Consider the following 24,938-nt stretch of genomic DNA (forward strand, 5'->3'; position numbering starts at 1 on the left):
TAAACAGATGTTTAAAAAATGTATTCATTTTAAAATAAAACTATTTACATGTTAACATGTAAATAATACTTTTTGAAAAATAACTTGCAAAACAAAAGTTAATGAGTGACATTATTTTACATTTTTGCAAATATCTCACATCTGGCTTAATAAAAGAACTGGATTCTGATACCTATTGCTTATAGTCCTGCCCACTATAATGAAATTATGGTATTAGTTCTATATACCATTTTGACATTTTTAATATTTTAATTTTTAGTAACTTTGTATAGCTTCCGCTTTTGATTTTTCTTTTCCATTTCATCTTTTTTTTTTGCTTTTTAGGGCTGCACCCTCATCATATGGAGGTTCCCAGGCTAGGGTTACAATTGGAGCTGCAGCCACTGGCCTACACCACAGCCACAGCAATGCCAGATCTGAGCCAATCTGAGCCGTGTCTGTGACCTGCACCACAGCTCATGGCAACGCCGGATCTTTAACCCAATGATTGAGGCCAGGGATCGAACCCTCATTCTCGTGGGTAGTTGTTGGGCTCCTAACCACTGAGCCACAACAGGGAACTTCCAGATTTGATTGGATTTTGATTTGAGCCTTCATGGTATTCTGCAAAGTGTTATTTTGAACCTTTGTGATTAGTCGTATAGAGATATACAGACTTGGAAGGATAGCTCTTTTCTTAGATCTCTCTTAATGGAGTCTACATGTATAAAACCATATTACAGAATAATGCAAATGTCCAACGAATGAAAGCATAATAATGTGTATCATACAATGGAATATTTTTTAACGATAAAGAGATGAAATAGTGATTTGTGGTACAACCTGGGTGAGCCTTGAAATCTATCATGTTAAGTAAAAGAAGCCAGTCACAAAAGATCTCCATATTGTATGATACCATTTATATGAAATGTCCAGAATAGGTGACTCTTATAAAGACAAAAAGATTAGCTTGGGGGGTGGGGAGGGAATGGGGAGTAATTGCTACTAATGGGTATAGGGTTTCTTTTTGGGTGATGAAATATTCTAAAATTGATTTTGATGATACCTGTACAACTCTGAATAAATAAAAACAGTTGAATTGTATACTTTAAATGAGTGTTTTACATAGTATGTGAGTTATAGCTCAACTGTTATTTTTAAAACTATTCTATGTGACTTCAAATATAGTGAAGATGATCTGTTGCCTAGAAAGAATTTCTAATTCTTTACATTTGTGATTTAATCTCATTATGGAAGCTTCAGGCAAAAAGAGCACCTGCTGGATGCACATTGAAAATGGTGATCTATCTGCCATGCTTAAAATATTGACTAAATGAAGTCTTATTTTTTCCAGTGTTTTGGATCAGCATTTCATGATTGGATTAGTAACTTCTAAAATGTTAACCAATTTTGATAAAGATTGGTAAGAGCTATTAATAAATAACTTTGAGTTATTTATCATAACCTGCCCTTTAACAAAGAGTAGAGTGATAAGTAGGTAAACCTTCTGTGACTTCTAGTACATGACTGTCTAGTGTTCTAAGTCAACATAGCTCACTTGCTTTTATGAGTAGGTATGGTGTGTTTAGGGACTAGAATTAATTGAGACCTTGCACTTTTTATAAGGATTTATTAATAAAGGGATATTTAAATAAAAGTATATCTTTTCTTGAAAAGTGACCTGGGTGTATGTATACTATAAATCTCAGTATTTTGAAGGATTATAATTAGAAAGTGGTGAATATTAACTTTTGTTTCAGTGGGCAGAACTATAAGCAATAGGTATCAGTGACAAGAGACATAGATGTTTGAAAAAATTTTAGACTCTGTTGAGAGACCTTCCTGCTGATGGCAGTGAGCTTCACAATGTTGTAACCCAAAACTAAAGGGAAGATTAAGTGTAGAATTTCCTACATTTGGAGCAGTTAATTTCTAAATGGTAACAGTCTTTGAGCAGCCCTCCCTCATTCCCTGCAAGGTTCTAGCCTTCAAAGTATCTCTTTGGTACTCTTTTTTGTGCTTTAAGTTAGAATAAATAGTTTCTTTAAAACAAGCCTGTTCTCATTTTTATGATATTCTTAAACGTTAGTACATGTATTTTGGAGTCCCTGGATAATTGTCTCATAATCAAGAACTGCCACACCATTCCAGTACTTAGGTTAGCTTTCTGTTTTTAATGCATTGGTACTCAGTTATACAATTTAATTTGTCAGATGAGAGCAACAGAAACAGACTTAACACATAAATGATGTGTTGGTGTGAAGGAAAATTGATATAACAAACCATGTGTACACAGTGATGTAGTAACCCAAGTAGGAGAGCTTTGTCTTCCACATGGTACCTGATGGTGGTGGGGTAGCCATGCAAAACTCATGGAACCCATGCCTTAGCAGTTAGCAGTGTGCTACCATCTGTCACATTGTATTATTAATACTAATAGTTTTGTTTGTATTCAGCTTGTAAATTTGTTTTGTAGAAGAGCAATAAGCATAAGGAGTTTAATTCTAATTTAATTTATGCACATATTTAAGCAGCATTATAATGGGAAGTAATTTAAATTAGTTTTTAAAAATTCTGTTAAGGTAGAACCAGATTTGGCAAATTTGAACCAGCTTAGTATTGTTGATAGAAATCTGGTACTTGGAGTGAGATGACTGGAACTGGGATTTCAATTCCATTTACTAGGTTATTTCCCTATTTATTGAGTGAAAAATGTATTTATATTTCTACCTAAAAGCATGGTTCATTTGTTCATTCTTTTATTCAACAGGTAATTAGTTTACTAATTGTGTAGCACTGCATAATTTTGATGTCATCTTGTTACTTGTTTCTTTAGTCTTCCTATTATCACATTTTCTAAGAGCCAGCACAAATTCTGATAGGAATACTGTGCTGTGAATTGTCTTACAGATGGTAGGCTTTGATTTGAAACTTTTTAAAAAGTAGGGCAGATTTTTGAAATATGGTAAGATTCTGTGTTAATGTAATAGAATAATAAAACGCTATATTAATAAAATTGTTGAGGCTGTTCATTTTATTTTTTTATTTTTTTGTCTTTTTGCTATTTCTTGGGCCGCTCCCACGGCATATGGAGGTTCCCAGGCTAGGGGTCGAATCGGAGCTGTAGCCGCCGGCCTACGCCAGAGCCACAGCAACGAGGGATCCGAGCCGCATCTGCAACCTACACCACAGCTCATGGCAACGCCGGATCGTTAACCCACTGAGCAAGGGCAGGGACCGAACCCGCAACCTCATGGTTCCTAGTCGGATTCGTTAACCACTGCGCCACGACGGGAACTCCGAGGCTGTTCATTTTAAAGTTCAACCCATGCAATTACATATATCAGAAGCATAGTATCCTGGTAATTTATAGTTGGGAGAATACTTTTACTGTAGACTGATCTAGAGATCATATTCATAGGGAGCCAGAGAAGAAAATAAGAATTGTGAAGAGTCCATAATAATTTAATTAGCATTTCAGGGGAGAACTAACCAGCAGTTGTTAGAACACCTACTATTTGTTGGGTGCCTTCTATGTGCATGGCACTTCACGTGTATTCTATTAAAGCTTCCCAGTAATTTCTGAAGGTATTAGCCACCTTGAGAGAGGGGGAGAAAAAGATATCAGAGGTTAAATACAATCTGTTATTAAGTATATCTGTTAAGTTACAATTGCTGAACAATCTTGCGATCTGCAAAATCATGCACCAAAAAGCAACAGGGCTTGTGGGGAAAACAGGATCGAGAGCAAACTGATCACTCATAAGCCATGTAACTTTGTAATTAGAGCACTAACAACAATAGAAACTTCCAATAAAATAAACACAGTTTAAAAAATCCTAAATTCCTAACAGATTATAGTAAATATAGGACTCTCTTTTTTTTTTTTTTTTAAAGGTAACCTAATGGAAACCTTCCGTTTAAGGAATGATTGAGGTTACTGAGTTAGGGAGACAAGGCTGAAATAAAGTTAAAAATGCACAAAGACCGGGAGGAACAGTATATGTATTTCCAAGACAGCATGTGGCCAGACTGAGCCAAGAACATTTTTTTGTAGGGTGATGGCTGTCCTGTCCAGAACTTAATCCCCCACCCTCATGTAGCATTCAGTTGCTGTTACTTGGTGCAAAACATTAATGAATTGAGGAGAAAGTTGCTTATGAACTCACACGATTTGCAGGTGTGTTTACTGGCATTTGCCAGTGAGCTAAATCCCATTACAAAACTAGAGGCATACTTTACTTTATTATGCTTCGCTTAATGCTCTCAGCAGATAATGCGTTTTTTTTTTTTTTTTTTTTTTTTACGAATTGAAGGTTTGTGGCAGTCCTGCATTGAGCAGGTCTACTGGTGCCATTTTTCTAACAGCATTTACTCACTTTGTGTCTGTCACATTTTGGTGATGCTCAGAATATTTCAAACTTTTCCATCATTTGTTATGGTGATCTGTGATCAGTGATTTTTGTTACTAAAGTGTTTTTGTTTTTTTTTAATTTTTAAAATTAAAAAAAATTTTTTTTTCCTTTTTAGGGCCACACCCATGGCATATGGAGGTTCCCAGGCTCGGGGTTGAATCAGAGCTGCAGCTGCCGGCCTATGCCACAGCCACAGCACCCAGGGCACCCAAGCTGTGTCTGTGACCTACACCACAGCTCACAGCAATGCCAAGATCCTAACTCACTGAGCAAGGCCAGGGATTGAACCCACATCCTCATAGATCCTAGTTGGGTTCATTCCCGCTGAGCCACAATGGGAACTCCTAATAAAGTAATTTTAAATTAAGGTATGTACATTGTGTTTTTAGACATAATGCTATTGCACACTTAGACTACAGTGCAATAAACATAATTCTGTGTATACTGGGAAACCAAAAAATTTGTGGACTCACTTTGCGATATTTGCTTTATTATGGTGGTTTAGAATTGAAACTGCATCTCTGAGGTATGCCTGTGAATGTTTTATAGCAGAACAGATTTCATATTTACCAAGTCTTTTCCACTACAAAACCCACAACACATGTTCCATACTCAGTACTAAATTACAAATAGCTGTCTTTAAAGCATCTCCCCTCCAATGGAATGTTATTGAGAGACAAGGGAACTGATACTTAACTGGACAGCCCTCACATTTAAAGATAATCATTACCTTGTTTAATCATCACAAGCACCATAGCCTTATGTCCTCAGTCTCAAAGAGGTTTGAGAACTTTGCACAAGATTACACAGTAAGTACCAAAGTAGAAATTTATTTACTTGTCTTCTGTCCTTAGGGCTGCACCCATGGCATATGGAGGTTCCCAGGCTAGGGGTCGAATTCTGAACTGCAGCCACTGGCCTAGACCACAGCCACAGCAACGTCAGATCCGAGCTAACCTACACCACAGTACACGACAACACCAGATCCTTAACCCACTGAGCGAGGCCAGGGATCAACCCGAAACCTCGTGGTTCCTAGTCAGATTCGTTAACCACTGAGCCACAACAGGAACTCCCAATTTTGAGACCTTTAACAAGAGTGAATGTCTGACACAATAGGATTAATGAAGTTGTTCTGTTTTCTCCCCTCTGTGGTCTCACCTCCTATAGCACTGAAGTAGAGCGTAATGGCAATGTAGAATGGCAAGGGGGTGAGTAGAGCTGTTGATACCAAGGTGTCTAGTCTTGAAATTTAACTTGCTAGCTTTGTCCCCTGTTAGTTATTTCATCTTTGTCAGACTACCTTTATGTACCTCAGATTTTTCCATCTGTAAAATGGTAATAATGAGTACTTACCTCTTGAGATTATATTAAGTGAGTTAATAGAGCAGAACGTTTTAAGTGACAGCCTGGCACATGATAACTGCTCCATAGGTGTTAACTGTCACTCCTGCCCCATTGCTTCTCTGATTTACTTTTTGGTTCTTTTTCTACTCTTATTCAACACTGTTTTCCTAATTTCTCTCCTCCCAATCCCTTCATAGAATTGGTTTGAAATAGATTAAATAGGTATGCTCTTTTAGTCTAATTTTTTGTGCGCCTAAATTTCTTCTGTTTTATATACACATTAAGCAAGAGAAAAAATAGTGTTACAGTATATTTCAGTGACAAGGTTTTAGTTTAGTTTTATCTTTAAGGAGAATTCGGAATTTTTATTATTTGTAGATGGCAGGATTTTATATAAGGGAAATCAACTGAGGAACTAGTAAATGGTTTGAATATAATTACTGTGGCAAAATACGTTAATTTCCACATTTTTGTGAATTTCCCAAATTTGCTTTGGCTGAATTCTAATTTTACTCCACTGTGTTTCAGTCCTTTAAGTTTATTGAAACAATTTACAGCCTACTGTGGTCTGTCCTAGAGGATGTTCATGTATACTCAAGAGGACTGTATATTCTACTGTTGGGTAGAGTGCTCTATAGATATCTGTATGATCTAGTTTGTGTATGGAGTTGTTAAGAAGGACTTCTCTTGTGGATCTTTTGCTTAGTTTTATCCATTACTGAAAGTGCTGAAGTCTTTATTATTGTTGAATTGTCTGGTTTCCTTTCCTCTTGTCAGACTTGCTTCATATATTTTGAGGCTCTCTTTGGTTGTGTGTGTGTGTGATTAAATTTTCCTGATGATTGGACCCCATTATTGTAGTGTTCCCCTTTAGTAATTTTTTTTTTTTTGTCTCACAGTCTTTTTTTCTCATTGAGTCACTCCAGCTTTCTTATGGTTGCTGTTTTGCATGATGTATGTTTTCCCATCCTTTCACATTCCACCAGTTTATGTCCTTCAATCCAAAAATCTATAAGCAATGGGTTTCTGCTGTGTAGCACTGGGAACCATATCTAGGCACTTCTGATGGAGCATGATAATGTGAGAAAAAGAATGTATATATGTACTTGTGACTGGGTCACCTTGCTGTATAGTAGAAAACTGGCAGAACACTGTAAACCAGCTATGATGGAAAAAATAAAAATCATTAAAAAAAAAAACTTTCTCCTATTGACAACACGTGATTGGATTTTCCTTTTTAAATCCAAGTCTCTGCATTTTGATTGGATTTTATGATCCATTTGCATTTAATGTTGATTAGGCTTTGTTTACGTCTGCTATTTTACTTGTTCTGTCTTTTTTTTTTTTTTTGTCTTTTTGCTATTTCTTTGGGCCACTCCCGCGGCATATGGAGATTCCCAGGCTAGGGGTCGAAGCAGAGCTGCAGCCCCCGGCCTACGCCAGAGCCACAGCAACGCAGGATCCGAGCTGCATCTGCAACCTACACCACAGCTCATGGCCACACCGGATCATTAACCCACTGAGCAAGGGCAGGGACCGAACCCACACTCTCATGGTTCCTAGTCGGATTCGTTAACCACTGCCCCACGACAGGAACTCCTGTTCTGTCTTCTTATTCCTTTCTTTACTCATTTCTTTTGCCTTAAGTGAATTTTTTCTAATGTATATAATTCCTTTTAATAATTTTTCCAAGGTTTTTTTTTGTTAATATCCTTTTCTCTTAACAGGTTTATTGATACTCACATATCTTACAATTCATCCTTTTTTTTTTTTTTTTTTTTTTTTTTTTGCTTTTTAGGGCCACACCTGCAGCATATGGAAGTTCCCAGGCTAAGGGTCAAATCGAAGTTACAGCTGCTGGGCTACACTACATCTTCGACCTGTGGTGTAGCTTGTGACAACACCAGATTCTTAACCCACTGAGTGAGGCCAGGGATCAAACCCGAATCCTTGTGGATACTAGTCAGGTTTGTAACCCACTGAGCCACAACAGGAACACCACAATTCATCTGTTTAACTTTAAACAGATGAATTTTAAACAGTGCTATAGTTTTTGTCCTGTCAATTTAAAAAATTGTGTTAAAAATGTCTATCAAAAATTTGGCACTTTAGCCATTTCATGTGTTCAATTTACTGTCTTTATTTATAATATTCCCAATATCTACTATCTTCACAATATTATACAACCATCACCACTATTTCCAAAACTAGTTCATCACCCCAAACAGAAATTTTGTAACCATTAACCTATAATTCTCCATCTTTCTTTTCCCCTAGCCCCTGGTAACCTCTACTTTCTGTTGATGAATTTGTCCTTTTGTATATGGCTTATTTCACTTGGCATGGTGTTTTCAAGACTTACTCATGTTGTAGCAGATATCAGAACTGTATTTCTTTTTATGACTGAAAAATATTGTATGGATACACCACATTCTGTTCATTCATTAGTTGATGGATATTTGGGCTGTTTCCATATTTTGACTAGTATGATTAATCCTGCTATAATCATTCATTTACCTGTTTTGGGTATGTACCTGTTCTTTCTCTTGAACATATACCTAGGAGTGGAATGACTGGGTCATTTGATAATTCTGTGTTTTACTGTTTGGGAAATTGCCAAACTATTTCGTAAAGGAGCTGTATATACCATTTTGCATTCTTGCGAGCAATGTGTGATGGTCCCAATTTCTTAACATCCTTACCAACATTTGTTGTCCATACCCTTCTTTTTGAGTGGTAAAATGTACATAGTTGTAAAATGTACCATTTTAACTTTTTATGTGTACAGTTTTGTGGCATTAAGTGCAATCACGTTATTGTGCAACCATTACCGCCATATATCTCCAGAACTTTTTCATTTTTCCCCACTGAAACTGTGCCCATTAAGCAGTTACTCCCCCTGCCTCTCTCTCCCCTAGTCCCTGATAATCACCCTCCTGCTTAGGTCTCCATGAATTTGGCTACTCTGTATATCACATATAAGTGGGATCATGCAGTATTTGCTGTTTAAATGTTGTCATCACATTTCCCTTGACCTCTCTTAAGCACAGTTTCCTTTAGTTTTTTGAACATAATTTCCAATAGTTGTTTGAAGTTGTTTTTATTTTGCCAAGTCTGATATGTAGACCCACTCAAAGTCAGTTTCTTTTGCCTGTTTTTTTCCATAACCCTGTGTATTGGCCACACTTTCCTGTTCCCTTGCATATGTAGTGATTTTATTTGTTGTGTAAACTAGACGTTTCATATAATGTAAGCAGATTTGGATACCGATTCCCTGCTATTCCCCGTTCTCAGGGTCTTGTTGTTTGCTTGCTTACTTGTCTACTGACTGGCTAGACTACTTCGTTTTTTATTTATTTTTGGTCCTGTCTACAGCATGCAAAAATTCCCAGCCCAGGGACCCAACCCATGTCAAAACAGCAGCCCAAGCTGCTTCAGTGACTATGCCGGAACCTTAACTTGCTGTGCCGCAAGGGAACTCCTGGCTAGACTACTTACTTTATTATTATTATTATTATTATTAATTTTTGCTCTTTTAGGACCACACTCTCTCGGCATATAGAAGTTTCCAGGCTAGGGTCGAATCAGAGTGTGCTGCCGGCCAGCACCACAGCCACAGCAACATGGGATCCGAGCTGTGTCTGTGACCTGCACCACAGCTCACAGCAGCGCCAGATTCTTGACCCACTGAGTGAGGCCGGGGATAGAACCCACATCCTTTTGGATCCTATTTGGGTTCGTTAACCACTGAGCCACAAAGGGAACTCTCTGGCTAGACTACTTTAAAGAAGTCTATTTTCCCTGTATTCAGGCTGTGATGTTGCTTTTCAGAAGGCACAGCCTTCGTTAGGCACACAGTTAACCCTGGGATGACAGTGTTTTAGCAAGGTTTTGTGTATTTCCGTGGTATCTCTGTCATGCTGTCTCCCTCTGTTGGTATCACATGCAAATGTTAGTCTCCCCTAAATGTTGGCTGATTGCTACATTGTTTTAAGTGATGCCCTGGGATTTAATTGCCCCACAATCTTAATCCAACTCAATTATCCCCACTTTCCAAGGGGTAATCTTTGAGGTCAGTCTTTGAGGTTTGTACTGACCTCGAAGAGGCTCTTCTTAGCTGTCTTTTTCCCTGGTTCTTTCTGGTAAGCTTCTAGCTAACTAAGACACCCAAGCCTCTTTACTACCCCAGTCTCCATTGTTTTCTAGTGTACCCTCAGGCATGAACTTCCCTGTACTCTGTAATGGATTTTTATCAGGGTTGTTTCACTGGGAAGAGTGTTCACAGAGCTTCGGATGCCGTTATTCCACAAGTCATTTTTAATTTAAAATTACTCATTGCCTACAGCCACTTGAAAATTGTTATTTGAGAACGCCTTGGAAAGGATTCGGGAATTTATTGAAGCTTTCATGTACGTGTAAAAGCTTCTAGTAACCTAATTGTGTGCATGTGACTTGACAGACACTTAGTACTGAGTACTGAGCATTTCTAAACGAATAAATTTTTGTTGCCACAAAGAGTTTAGAATGCCGGACAGTTCCGTTGTGATGACTTCCAGGATGTTATCCATAAGAAGTAGTAGTGAATGTACTAAGTGATTTAGTGAAATTAAGGGGGTGTGTGTGTTTAATAGTGGTGATAGTAGAGTATGAGCATTTAGCTTAAGTAATATATTTAGACCTAACAAAGATTAATGAAACATCTTCATTTGCATTAGCCTGAGTTATTATTGAATTTAAAGCGATCTAGAACTCACATCACACAAGGGGAAGGGGAACTTGTGTTTACTATAGATAGCTGCCCTGACTGGTTTTGTGTAAATTTTTTTTTTCTTCTTTTTCGGCCCCTCCCATGGTATATGCAAGTTCCCTGGCCAGGGATCCAATCCCAGCCACAACTGCGACCTAAACCAAAACTGTAGCAATTTGGATCCTTAACCCACTGTGCCCAGCTGCCACAGAGACTATGCTAGATTATTAACCCATTGTGCCACGGCAGAAACTCTGATTCTGTGTATAATACTGTGTGGAATTCCGTGTATAATAACGACGAGTCCTGTTCTAATGATAATGGCATGGCTGGTGGAGCTAGAAAAAGAAAGGTCTTTACTCTTGAGTGAAAGTTACATTTTAGGAGTTCCTGTCATGGTGCAGCAGAAACAAATCGACTAGGAACCATGAGGTTGCGGGTTTGATCCCTGGCCGGGTTAAGGATCCGGCGTTGCCCTGAGCTGTGGTGTAGGTCACAGACGCGGCTTGGATCCTGCGTTGCTGTGGCTGTGGCGTAGGCTGGTGGCTGTAGGTCAGATTGGACCCCTAGCCTGGGAACCTCCATATGCCTCTAGTGCGGCCCTGAAAAGCAAAAAAAGAAAGTTGTATTTTAAAATTACCTAAGGACTCAGTTACTGAAAACAACTTGCTGCATTTCACACTCCTTAACACGAACCATTATCTTCCCATTGATCAATACTTTATATAACGTGGTTTTTGTCAGATTTCTTAGGAATATAGATATTGTACTTGAAAAGAAAATTCTGTGATAGGTAGCCATTAACGGTGAATATAAAAGAATACTAAACCTGGAGAAATTAAGTGAAAAATCCATTTTTATAAAATGTGCTTTTGCATCACAGACATTTTGATAGTTTATCTTGGAGGTGTGGATATGATAAGATGAACGGTAGTTTTTTTTCCTTATTTTCAAACATTATTCATGCATGATGTGGTAGTTAAAACTGTAGAACCCTGCAACTTGTACTCCCTGGGTTAGAATCCTGGCTCTACCACTTTGTGTATTTACTCTGCCCCAGTTTCTAAGGCTTGTCGACCTGGCTGTGAGTGTTGAAATTGGGAAATGAGAAATGGCCTTGGAAAAATAAGTTAGGGCTGATTGTGAATGACCTTGAGCAATAGTACTTATGTAAAACATTGAGGGGAAGCCACTTCAGAGAGGGAAAGTGTTGGGAGATTACTTTAGCAATAACATACTAAACAGGGTGTTCCATCGTGGCTCAGCGGAAATTAATCCTACCAGTATCCATGAGGTTGTGGGTTGGATCCCTGGCCTTGCTCAGTGGGTCGGGGATCTGGCGTGGCTGTGGCTGTGGCACGGGCTGGCAGCTGTAGCTCTGATTTGACCCCTTAGCCTGAGAACATCCATAATGCTGTGGGTGCAGCCCTAAAATAAATAAATAAATAAAAACAAAAAAATAATATGCTAAACAGATTGGTAGTATGGAGACCATCCACGATGCTGTTAAAATTGGGCTCTAGCCCATTGGAGTGGTATGAGTAGGAGGCAGAAAAATAATGTTGGACGCATAAAGAGAAATTGGAGATGGGAAGGGAGAGGGTTTGACTTAGTAATATTTTACTACCTCCCCCTTTTGTTTTTTAATGCTTGCTTATCATGTGCTAATGAAGCCTTAGGATTCAATGATTGGCAAAGCTCCGTTTCTGCCCTTATGGAGCTTTTTCTTTTGGCCACGCCTGCAGTGCGTGGAAGTTCTCTGGCCTGGGATGGAACCCATGCCATAGCCGCGACCCAAGCTGCTGCAGTAACAACAGTTAAGTTTGGATCCTTAACCTGCTGCTTCAGGAGGAAACTCCATGCCCTTATGAAACTTATGTTTTGCTAGGGAGAGAGATCAACACAGGTGCTGTGAAGTGAAAGTGCAGCTTCCTCTCGTGGAAAGTAACATAATGTCTTTTCTATCAAAGGAAATCTTGGTTACTCCCATTTTGCTGCGGTTTCACCTTACTGCGACCCCCCCCCTCCCCTCTTCTTCCAGTGACAATTTGTTTCAAAATAGCCAACCGGGAAGAATGTGCGCCCTGACCTGACTATGGGAAGGAGACAGGTCCATCACCTGCGTTAGGGAGAAATAGGGGAGGGTCCTTTGTTCGGTGCCCGTGCCAGCACTTTTTGGAGTACCTGTGCCCTTCTGCAAAGTAAAGAGCCTTGTTGAGATCTCCCCGTGTGCATGTGTCTCATTTTTCAACACTGATGATCCAAGCCATGTCCCCAACCCTCTTGAGAACCTCAGATAGGTTTTTTCTTTTCTTTCTTTCTTTTTCTTTCTTTCTTTTTTTTTTTTTTGGTCTTTTTGCCTTTTCTAGGGCCTCTCCCATGGCATATGGAGTTTCCCAGGCTAGGGGTCGAATCAGAGCTATAGCCGCCAGCCTACACCACAGCCACAGCAGCGCAGGATCCGAGCTGCGTCTGCAACCTACACCACAGCTCACGGCAACACCGGATCCTTAACCCACTGAGCTAAGGCCAGGGACTGAACCCACAACCTCATGGTTCCAAGTCGGATTGGTTAACCACGACGGGAACTCCATCAGATAGGATTTCTTGATGAATTCTGAGTAAGGAGAATTGAGGGCTAGTGGGTGAATCAGTGTGGGCAAAGCTAAGACTGCTTTTGCAAAGGCTCCATTATCAGCATGAGGAAGTACATTTTGAAGGAACAACAAGAAGTCAAAGTGAACTGGAGTTTGAACCAGCTTTAGGTGGGGTATTTGCAAGATGAGACTGACTTTGGGTGTTCTGGGACCTTGTGGACCATTAGAGAAGTATTTTGGTCTAAAAAAAAAAAAGAGAGAGAGCAATCTCTTTTCCTTGTCCCCTCCTTTTTTCCTCTTAAAATCTTCCTCTTCAAATTTGGAGAGAACAGCAATGTCTTGGGAGCTTTATGGTGTAAATGGAAGAGCCAATGGCTTTGAAAATCTTAACAGATGTTACTGTCGCCTTGCATAAGCTCAGGTTACTTACTATCTTAGCTTCTGTTAAATTGGACTGATAATCATATAGAATAGGTGTCCTTACGATTAAATGAAGTTATGCAAGTAAAGCACCTAGTATTTTGCCTGATACATAAGTGCTCATAACTTTTCTAGAGTAATGTGCTAATGAAGATGGAACTGGAAAAGAGTCTGTGATACTATGATTAATAATAAATACATATTTGGTCTTCATCCATGATGAGAATCGCAAAAGCGTCATCTTAAGATGACTTTGAAAAGCCCCTAGGTATAGGGGTCTGGTTGCCAGGGGAGCCAACCTCGTGAATACTTTTCCCCCTCTCTTTGTGAAGGAAGGGCAGAGGGGCTAGAGTCCTTGATGGCCACTGATTTAATCAGTTGTGCCTATGTAATGAAACCTTTGTAAAAACCCGAGAAGATGGGATCCAGAGAGCTTCCAGGTTGATGAGCACATGGAGATGCGGGGAGAGTGGTGAGGCCAGGAAAGGCATGGAACTTCAGCTCCCTTTCCCTACACCCTGCCCTACACATCTCTGCCATCTGGCTGTACCTGAGTTACATCCTTTTATAATAAGTCAGTGATCTAGTAAGTAAAATGTTTCTCCGAGTTTTGTGAGCTGCTCAAGCAAATTAATCAAATCCAAGGAGGAAGTCCTTGGACCCTCCATGCTGTAGCCTGTCAGAAGCACAGGTGACAGCCTGGACTTGTGACTGGCATCTGAAGTCGGGAGAGGGGCAGTCTTGTAAGACTAAGCCTTTAGCCTGTGGGATCTGAAGCTGTCTCCAGGTAAATAGTGTCAGAATTAAGTTGACTTGTAGGACACCTAGTTGAGAATGCTTGGTTTGGGTGCACAACCACACGATTGTAAATAATCGGGTACAGAATTCCAGAGCCACATAGCAACCTCAAATGGAATGGAACCAAAAGGTCCACAAAAGAAAAAGTTTGGATAGTATAAATACTAAAGTCTTCTGTCTTACCCACTAGGGTAGTTATGGATCATAGTGTCTGAATATAATTATGTATAAGCTTTGTCACAAGTAATAATAATTAGTAGTTAAATAATTAGTTAACTTCATTTGCAAACAGCGTTACTGTATCTATATATTAGAGTCAGGATTATCCCCCAATCATTTTTACTCGTATTTCAATATGTTTTCCTAGAAAGGGTTAAAAAAAAAAACCTTGGAAGTCCAGCTATTGCACAGATCATTAAATGCTCATAACTGTTAGTTGCTATTTTTGTGTCGTTTCATACAGTTTGGGAATTTTGGTAATTTCTCTGTGCGTCCTTGGAAGTGTGTCAAACCTGTACTATCCTGTGTGTCATTTCTGCTATGTAGGATAGTATACTTTGTTCCAGACAACAATGCACAAAAAGTTTACTTTTAAGCATATTGAACCTGTCATAGCAATAGAAATTTCAGTTTAAAATTTAAAAAGTTCTGAGTACTATTGGCTTAAAAAGAAGTATTTTCAAGCTCTAAAATAGTTATTTTGAGATAAAGCTCAATACTTAAAAGATGCTTCATATTGGGTTATAATAAAGATGAAATATTTATACATTTTACATTAAAATTTTAAATCAGGATAATTTTTAAAAATTATTATTACTATTATTATTCTTACTTTGCTTTTTAGGGCCACACCTATGGCATATGGAAGTTTCCAGGCTAGGAATCAGAGCTGCAGCTACCAGGCTATGCCACAGTCACAACAATACCAGATCCTTAACCCACTGAGCGAGGCCAGGGATCAAACCCATGTCCTCATGGGTACTAGTTGGGTTCCTTGCCACTGAGCCACGAAAGGAACGCAAATCAGCGTAGTAAGTTATGTTTTCTTTCTGTTATGTGCTAGAGTATTAATTGCAAGATAATACTTTGTCTGAGACAGTTGTAATTAAGGTTTTCATTTTGTAGTGTTTGGCCAAAGTAGTAAAGTCTAGTGCCTGGTGGAAGGTTAAATAGGTACAACTTGTGTTTCACCATGTGTCTCTCACCTTTGGTTAAGTATTTAAGAAGAGAAAAACAGGGTAATAGATGTCAGTTAAACAGAGAAAAGCATTAGAAATGAAGAAAGCTAATTGAATAATTTTCGCCTTTGATTTGGTACAAAAAAACCGGAATAGGTAAAATTCACAAGATAGTTGCAATGGATGTATTTAAGGATGATACATTGAGTTATTTTCTTAAGAAGCTCATTTCGATAACCAGTAGAGGAAATAATTTGTTGGCATATTAGACTTAACGTTGTTGCTTGTCTCTCTCCTCAGTCTGCAATGTTCATTCCACAAGAGCAGAGCGATTTGCCTGCCTGCTGTGTACTGCCATATATTCCCTTATGCTTATAACAATATGTGGCCCATTATAGACACTCGGCATTTATCTCTTCAGTGACCAATACGCTTTGAGTTTTTATTTAAACATCTTTAATTTTTTGGATGAAAAGAAAGAAAAGGAACTCTTAAAGTATACTAGAATTATCTATATGCAATTGTGGAGAGTTTATGTGTGCTGTATAAAAGAAGAGCTTCTAGGAGTTCCCCGTCGTGGCTCAGCGGTTAACAAATCTGACTGGGATCCGGCATTGCTGTGAGCTGTGGTGTAGGTCGCAGACACGGCCCGGATCCTGTGTTGCTGTGGCTGTGATGTAGGCCAACAGCTACAGCTCCGATTAGACCCCTAGCCTGGGACCCTCCATATGCCATGGGCGTGGCCCTAAAAAGCAAAAATAAATAAATGAAAATAAAAGGAGAGCTTCTAGAATATAGGGAAAGTTTGAGCAGAGATGGAATAACGACCCTGTAAAGAAGGACCCTTCTTTGTCCCGAAGGTTTCTCCTGTTATTAAGGCCCTCCTGCTTGAAAGCTGCTGTAGAAATTCAGTTCTGTAAAGTTTAAAATAAATAAAAATGGTTGCCGTTTGTGTAATACAAGGTTACTTAGTATTCTAGGTTGCCTTTTTCCAGGTAAAGGCGATGCTCTTCCCATCTCGGAAGATGTTTGTATGCTAAGTTTGAATATGGAAAAAATGCTTTGTATTCTAAAGGCAATCTAATATTGCCATTTCGGTTATATTTAGTGTTGGAGAAAATCCAAGATGCATTGTGGTAAAATCTGAATGAAGGGAGGGAGAACAGTGACCCTTACAGTACTGTTGTTTTTCTAAAATAAAACATTAAACTTAAAACTCTACTTTATACATACAGTAAATTTTCTCAGTTGTGATTTGTTGAATTTCAGTGTTTCTTTAGGAAGTGTAGTGGTCTTGTGTCATTTTAAATGAATAGAATTATTGAGTTGCTCAATTCTGTGTAGGATACTGCTGCTTTGACTTGGTGGAAAGTTTGTTCTAACCCTGCTATGAATGCCTAAATATCAGTGACTTGGAAAATAACCTCCTTGAGAACTTCAAGACTACTTGAAATCAAGTAAAGCAGGGTGATATTCCCGTCTACTTCCTCCACTGGAGGAATTGAATGGAATTTTTAAAGAAAGGTAGCCATGCTATTCTTGAGTAACTTAGTTGTAGTGTTTGATTTTTTTTTTCTATTCAGTCTTTTCCAAATTATATATGAACACGTTATTTTCAAATTCTTAGCTCAAATATTCAATAACCCTGCATAGTACATTATAGAAAAGGAAAAGAAAATTAAGGGTTTTTTGAGAATTGCTGTGTGGTATTTATGAAACACTTTTATTAAAATCATTCTCGGAGTTCCCTTGTGGCTTAGCTGGTTAAGGATATCTGGTATTACTGCTGTGGCCCTGGTTACAGCTATGGTGTGAGTTCCATATATGCTGCAGGTACAGCAAAAAAAATTGGACTATATTACTTGGTTTATGTCTTGAATTTTTACAATGTATTTAAGGCATTAGCAAATTGAAGACAGTTTGTGCCACTCCATGTAGCTAAGTAAATACCTTGATAATGCCTTTGGAGGCCCAGGAGGAAATTGAAATATTATGTCAGAAGGCTATACTTGCATGTTTTCTTGACATAACATCTAATGTACCATTACTGGTTTAAGTTAAATATCATATTAGTAAAACTTCAGCTTTTCACATTGTCCTCTTATTTGTATAGCCTGACTAGATTCACTGGTAATACTAAATTTGACCAGTTCTTTAATTCATGTTTTTTATGTCTAAAACAAATGTGCTTTTTTCCTGCTTGTAGGTTATGCAATGGTCTCTGCAAGATGGTTTATTCTTGAATTGGAGCTTTTTAAGACTGACAAATGCTGGTACTTCATCTTCTATAAGTGGACTATAATTTCTTTTTTCAAGACAACTACATAAGCAGACAAAATTGCAAAGATTTGCCCTGTGTCGAGTATGACAGCCACGACTCGTGGCTCTCCAGTAGGAGGGAATGACAGCCAGGGCCAGGCTCCTGATGGACAGTCTCAGCCCCCCCTCCAACAGAATCAGGTAGGACATTTAAGATTCTACTTAAAGCTACATTGGTATATCTATTATGAGATACTAAATAATGGAGCATGTTCTGAATAATTGGTGAAGTAACCATAAACCTTATTTTAAGCAAAGTAAACAGGTCTTTGCTTTGACAAGAAACTCAAGTGCTGTAAATGGTGATGCTTGAGTGAGTATGTAGTTCTTTTTTTTTTTTTTTCTTGTAATCTTTAAAATTAAATTTTTAAGCCTTGTGTCGGTTCTGGAGCAAAGCATTAAATCATTTGATGTAGCCTATTGTTAGAGCATTGACTCAAGCCATACTACTTGTGTTCAAATTTTAGCTTTGCACCATACTAGCTTTATGACTGGGTAAATTATGTGACCTTTTAGCCTTAGTTTTTCAGCTGTAAGATAAGGAGCCTTAAGAGGATCAAATAAAATAATGTTTGCAAAGAGCTTAAAATAGGTTTTGTTATCAAGATTTTATGATGGCCTCAGAACTCAAGCTCTTTATTTTTTTGTCCTCTGGATGAATTTGTGTAAGATTTCAGTTATTTCTTCATTAATTCTTTGGATTTTACTGCTGAAACCATCTGGCCTGGGGCTTTATTTGTGGAAAGGTTATAATTGCAGATCCAATTGTTTTTTAAGTAGGGGAATTTTCTGATTTTCTTCTTTTTTTTTCCCCCGGTGTCTCATGGTAATGTGTTTTTCGAGGCATTTGTCCACTTCACCTAGATTGTCAAATTTATTGGAGTAAAGTTGTTTATAATATTGTTTTTTTTCTTTTTATTGTCCTAGGGGCTGTGATAACAGCTCCTTTTTCATTTCTTTTTTCTTTTCTTTTTTTTTTTTTTTTTTTGTCTTTTGTCTTTTTGTCTGTTGTTGTTGTTGTTGCTATTTCTTGGGCCACTCCCACGGCATATGGAGGTTCCCAGGCTAGGGGTTGAATCGGAGCTGTAGCCACTGGCCTACGCCAGAGACACAGCAACGCGGGATCCGAGCCGCGTCTGCAACCTACACCACAGCTCACGGCAACGCCGGATCGTTAACCCACTGAGCAAGGGCAGGGACCGAACCCGCAACCTCTTGGTTCCTAGTCGGATTCGTTAACCACTGCGCCACGACGGGAACTCCCCTTTTTCATTTCTGATAGTGCTCATTTGTGTTCTTTGTCCTGATTACTCTTTCCTAAAGGATTATTAATCCATTTCATTAAACCTTCCTGGAAACCAACTTTTGGCTTTTAACTCTTTCCCCCCTTCCCACTTGAATGCTTTTACTCTTCCTTTTACTTCTTCTGGATTTAGATGGCTATTCTTTTTTCTCATTTCTTGAAGTGGAAGTTTAGGTGATTGATATTAAGCTTTCTATTGTATGCACTTTTATATTGGGGAATATTAAACTTAATAAGACAGACATTAAAACTTAGGATATGCAGCTCAACTAGCGCTTAGAGGCGAATTTGTAGCTGAGGTGCATGCACGTGAATCACAAACTTGCTGCTTACAGTTGGTACCTGTTTATGTAGAATTCTGTGGGAATTGTTATTGTAGAGTGCTTACATCTCTCATTTGGAGAGAAGTTCTTAGTGTCCAGCTATTATAGATTAGATAGTCTCTATTACAGGTATGATAGGAACTGGCTATGTGTATGTGCACGCGTTCTCCCTCCCTCCTCACTCCTCCTTTTCATCCTCTACCTCTGCCGTTTCAGAGAAGTGAGCAAGTCTGGTTTTAATTTTTTTCCAAATAAATGTGTCAACTTTATTCCTTTTCCTCTCCAGCTCCCACTTTTAGGACATGGAATACTTTAAGTATATGGTCACAAGTCTTGGACAGAGTTGTTAAGTTTTTCTTGTGTCATAAATTTGTTAGCCAGTATTCATGTTTCTTTAAACATAGTCAAAAGTTTGTGTTGGATGCCAGAGATTTCTATTTTTAAACCAGAAGCTTGTATTTAGAGTTCCAGTATCTTTTGCTCTCTCTTTTCCATTTTAAACCCACATTGTGCATGAACTCCTAACTTTGCAATGTTTGTGGCTTGCATGGCTTTCACAAAAATTAAATCTCTAACCTTACTTTTATTTAAGGTGTTCTTGATAATGGTTAGAGCTGTTAAGTGTGTGATATTCAACTTAATATTATGCATCTGCATGCATTATGTCCTCTAACTTCAAATAGCTCCACATTTTTGAGGATGAATGATACTTACAGAATCCCTCTTTGACTGTTTTGTGTTTTTTCTGTTTTTTGTTGTTTTTTGGTCGTTTTAGGGCCTCATCTGGGGCATATGAAGGTTCCCAGGCTAGGGGTTAAATCAGAGCGGTAGCCGCTGGCCTGTGCCACAGGAACACCAGATCTGAGCCGTGTCTGCGACCACACCACAACTCATGGCAACGCCAGAGTGAGGCCAGGGATCAAACTCGTGTCCTCATGGATCCTAGTCAGATTCATTTCTGCTGAGCCATGACGGGAACTCCTGCTCTTTACTTTTTAGTGTTAGGATTTTAGTTATATCTGAAGATTTGATGCTCACTGGACCACAAGGAAGCAACCATAGCATTAATCTCTACCCAACTTCATGCTTGCTTTTGGGATGTACTTTTTTCATATTGGCATAAGTGGAATTTCTAAAATCAAATTTTTTACTTAATATATAATATTTTTAAAAAAGTTTTCCCACAGGAGAGAATTTTAGGCTCTAGTGTATAGTAACACTCAATGATAAATGAAACAGCCTTGGCAAAGGCACTATGGGATGAACACTCTTGGGAGGAGGGTTCAAATTTTCTGGAATGGAATTGGGCGATGTATATGTCAGTAGCCCTGAAGGGAATAGTTTATGTTGTTGTTGTAATTATATTTCCAGGATCCTGTCCTAAGGAAAAATTGAAGTCCAGCACAAAAATTTATATATGAAAGATTCAGATAGTTTTGCATATGTTAGCAATAAAAATTGCAGAATACTAAATGTCTTAATTTTGTTTAATTCATTTAAAACCATATGGTCATTAATCAACTCTTTAAAAAAGATTGTTAACGATGTGAGATACTGAAATGTTGAAGGGAAAAGGACACGGGCTTAAGCAGGTATAATCCCAATTTTATTGAAAATTTATTCGTGTATATAGTCAGGGTTTTTTGGTGGGAGGGTGTCACATAGAATAAAAATTGCAAAGAAATAATTGAAAATGCCGTTGGTGCTCACCTGTTGTTGTAGTGTTAGGGGTATCTTAATTGTTATTTTTGTCTTTATGATTTTTGAGAGCATGTATATAATAACATATGTACCAGAGGAAATGAGGCTTTAAAAAAAATAATACAGCAGACTTCCCAAGTCACATACTTGAAATGCAGATATTTCCGTTGGGCTTCTAAAACTTGAATTCTGTGCTATTGATTCTTTTGCCTTGGGACTAGCCCTATAGCATGTGCATAGTTTTCATCACATACTTGAAAATTGGCTCTATGAGTCCATCTGTAGACTTTGTAAGTAGAACACATTAACGGTGGTATACCTCCCTGTCTTTGATACAAGCATTTATACATCTGTTCAGTAAGTGCTAACATGATGGGGAAAAGGGCCCTTCCTCTCTAAAAGGGCCATCACCTACCTTCAAGAACAGATAAGTAAAATAAGCCTAACATTTAAGTTGGTTTCAATTTGAAAGAGAAAAATACCATCTGCTTTCAAAATTAATAAGGATCATAAAAGCTCATTCTCTTAGTTGTGAAGATGTAACTAAAGTGCAGGGGGAGTGAAAGATGCACTGAAAATGAAGAATGAAAGAATAAAATTAGCCATATTAGTCGAAAATGATGTGACTTATTAGGAAACCACAGGCATGACGTTTTAATAGTTGTTTGGATGGTAGTTTGAGACCAGGGAAATTATGGAATAAAATTTATCTTTGCCCTTTAAATTGAAAAATAAAAGTTATAAATCAAACTTAAATCTGTGAAATGTGTTCAATAATTTCTATCATGAAGAGCTCATATAATGGGAAATGTGAAGCAGAGAAGGTATGCTAACTTTAAAATTAGACCTGGATTCACTTTCTGACTACAGAATCTGGGCTTTGTGACTTGGGGCTATTACTTATTGTCAGAGTTTGCTTTTTTCATCTATTAAGTGGCAGAAGAAAACTTCCTTAAGCTGTTCAGGAGTAAATGAAATTGTTTTAAAGCATAGTAGCACAGAAACTTCCCTGAAACATCATAAGCTTATAGTGATTATATTTTCTTGAAAAATTTACATTATTTCAGCCTAATCTCTGTGGTTCTTTGAATTATTAGATATTGTACATTTGTTATAGAAACCTAATCTGGAATATCTAAATTTTTAATTAAGACCTCATCGCCTGATTCCTCCAATGAAAATTCCCCGGCAACTCCCCCAGATGAACAAGGTCAAGGTGATGCCCCACCACAGCTTGAAGATGAGGAACCTGCATTTCCACATACTGACCTGGCAAAGTTGGATGACATGATCAACAGGTGAGTTGATTTTGTTTTTTAATGTGTGTCATACACAGGAAAACCAACAGTTTTTCAGTATGGTGATTAGTACTAAGAGAAAAGAGAGTGGGTAGGAATATTATAGTAACCATAATGCCTCCTTAAATGGCCTTAACATCTTAGTCATTGCCATGTACTTTGCAACCCATGGTTCTTAATGGATTTAAAAAAGGAAAAGAAGTAACAGTGTCAGTAAAGTGTTGACATTATTGATGATGACCCTAGCTGATGTGTTACTGATGTAGAACCGTGTGTGTGATTTCCCTTTTTTCTTATTGGCATGTGGGTTACTGGATGACTTTAATTTTTGCAAAACCCTGAGATAAACCAGGTCATAAAGAGATTGAGTTCCTCAGAGCCTGCCCCTTGAGAATCCTTGCCTAGTTTGAGGCATTTAACCGTCTGAGCTATTTCTCTCTCCTGATCTTCATCTTGGGGGGGGGGTGTAATACAGAATATACATTTTCATACTCATAGCACAACCCCCCCACCTATACACACACTTCATTATTTGAAGGAAGACTGACAGTGAATGTTTAAACTTGTGTGCAGGAAGGAAAAGATTTTAAAAAGATAAGGGAAGAGCATGTCAGGGAACCCCCCCCATGTGTCTGGTCTCAATAAGTGGGTCCTAGAGAGGTGTGGCACATCCCCCCCAACCCCCAAAAAGGAAAGTAAGGAAAACACGCTTATAGGCCCTTGGTTGCCGTACTAAATTTTTATAAAAATCATTTAACACTATTATGTATATAATGGCAAGGAAAATAGAAAAACTCTTTGGATTTTTTGAAAAAAACAATCTGATTACATAAGTAATATATTGTAAGAAAGTATTGTTGCACATAGAAATATTTATGTTGATAAAGTTCTTTGTAATTTCCTCCTTAGGTATACCCATCCCAACTAAAGGTTACTACTAACAATAAGGTGTATATTTGCATTTTTTTATCCTATGTGCTGATTTCAATTCTTACTGTAATACCATTTGGTAACTTGTTTTCCTCACTTCATTTATCTTAAATATTTTTCCTATTAATAATATTTAACTCATTACCAAAAGGTTTTTTTTGTTTGTTTTTTGTCTTTTTAGGGCCTCACTCATGGTATATGGAAGTTCCCAGGCTAGGGGGTCGAATCAGAGCTATAGCTGCTAGCCCACACTACAGCCACAGCAATGTGCGATCCGAGCCACGTCTGTGACCAACACCACAGCTCACGGCAACACTGGATCCTTAACACACTGAGTAAGGCCAGGGAGTCAGGTTCGTTTCATCTGAGCCATGGTGGGAACTCCCTAAAGGTATATTTGAAAGAACACATTAAATGTGATTCTTCTGGCAGATGCCTGTAGTAATGGTATATATTAAATTACAGTCAAACAAACAAAAGATTGTATGTAATAGTATTGTCCCTGATCATTCTCTGTAGCAGAGATAGCATAGCAAAAAGTTGCTTTTTGATTTTTATTTGGTGGTTGCTGATTGTTAAATACAGTATTCTTATGCTGACTCAGGACAGAGTTGCATGTTAGCAAATCTACAAGGGAAGAGAAACACAAATGATTTTATGTAAATAAAAACAATGAGAAAGGGTGGTATATGTTTCTTTCTAATAGATTATGTGGTCATGGAGCACTTTTTTCAAAATGAGGGGTTTTGGCGCAGTGGGTGAGTTGAGTGCTAATGAGGATGAAGGAGTAGGAAGAAGATGGACTCCCAGATGGTTGGGCTGCTGCCACTGGGACCAGAGGAAGCACCACCCGAATGTATGCCACATCCTTGTTTGAGGGAAGAGGGTGCCTTGTGGAGGCATAAAGGCTTCTGGAGACCTACATCTAACTTAACCTTCAGGAAAAGTTGATGAATTGAGATAGAAACCATTCATTTGCCACCTAGAGTTTTTCTTCTTTGTGAAGAAGTTGAATATAACTAGGAGGGTTATCATGCCTCCTGTAACCTGAATCCTGAAAGAGCACTTCCTGTTTAACTCTTAACAATAGGTGTCCATTTATGTGATATTTGATTATTATAGTAGTTTTATATTCTGTGTTATTAAAGTAATTTTCTTTTCCCCTTCTCATTCATATGTCTATTGTTTGACCGTGCCTTAAGAAATTTTTTGTTTGTGGAAATAGCAGACGGCGCTTAGTCCCACAAAGCAGATATTCTGCCAACCTTGTTTTAATATTTTAGTGTTATTTTAATGTTAATATTTTTACAGTGAAGTAAGTAATGGTAATTAGCAACTCATTTATAGTGCCTCTTTCAGTGTTCAAGCAATAAATATCTTTTTAAAAAACCTTTAGGCCTCGATGGGTGGTTCCAGTTTTGCCGAAAGGGGAATTAGAAGTGCTTTTAGAAGCTGCTATTGATCTTAGTAAAAAAGGTAAGTTTAAATGGTGTTATACTTTCCATAATGTATACTACTAGATATAGTTTCACTTCATCCCTGAAGACTTTACTGTGTAATTCCTACACTAGAACATTTAACTA

At 38.1% G+C, this 24,938-nt stretch overlaps 1 protein-coding gene across 6 annotated transcripts in view; it reads left to right on the top strand.

The window, feature by feature from the left end:
• USP9X (ubiquitin specific peptidase 9, X-linked) overlaps nt 1-24,938 on the top strand; it is a 152,654-nt gene that overhangs the window by 38,311 nt on the left and 89,405 nt on the right. For all 6 annotated transcript variants that reach the window (XM_021080148.1, XM_021080147.1, XM_021080150.1 and 3 more), the window contains exons 2-4: nt 17,688-17,941; nt 22,280-22,425; nt 24,752-24,831. In XM_021080148.1, coding sequence (XP_020935807.1) covers nt 17,846-17,941; nt 22,280-22,425; nt 24,752-24,831 — 322 coding nt within the window. In that variant the 5' untranslated portion in view covers nt 17,688-17,845. The remainder of the gene's footprint in view (nt 1-17,687; nt 17,942-22,279; nt 22,426-24,751; nt 24,832-24,938) is intronic.

The sequence above is a fragment of the Sus scrofa genome, chromosome X (assembly GCF_000003025.6).
Source record: "Sus scrofa isolate TJ Tabasco breed Duroc chromosome X, Sscrofa11.1, whole genome shotgun sequence".
Taxonomy (NCBI): Eukaryota; Metazoa; Chordata; class Mammalia; order Artiodactyla; family Suidae; genus Sus; species Sus scrofa.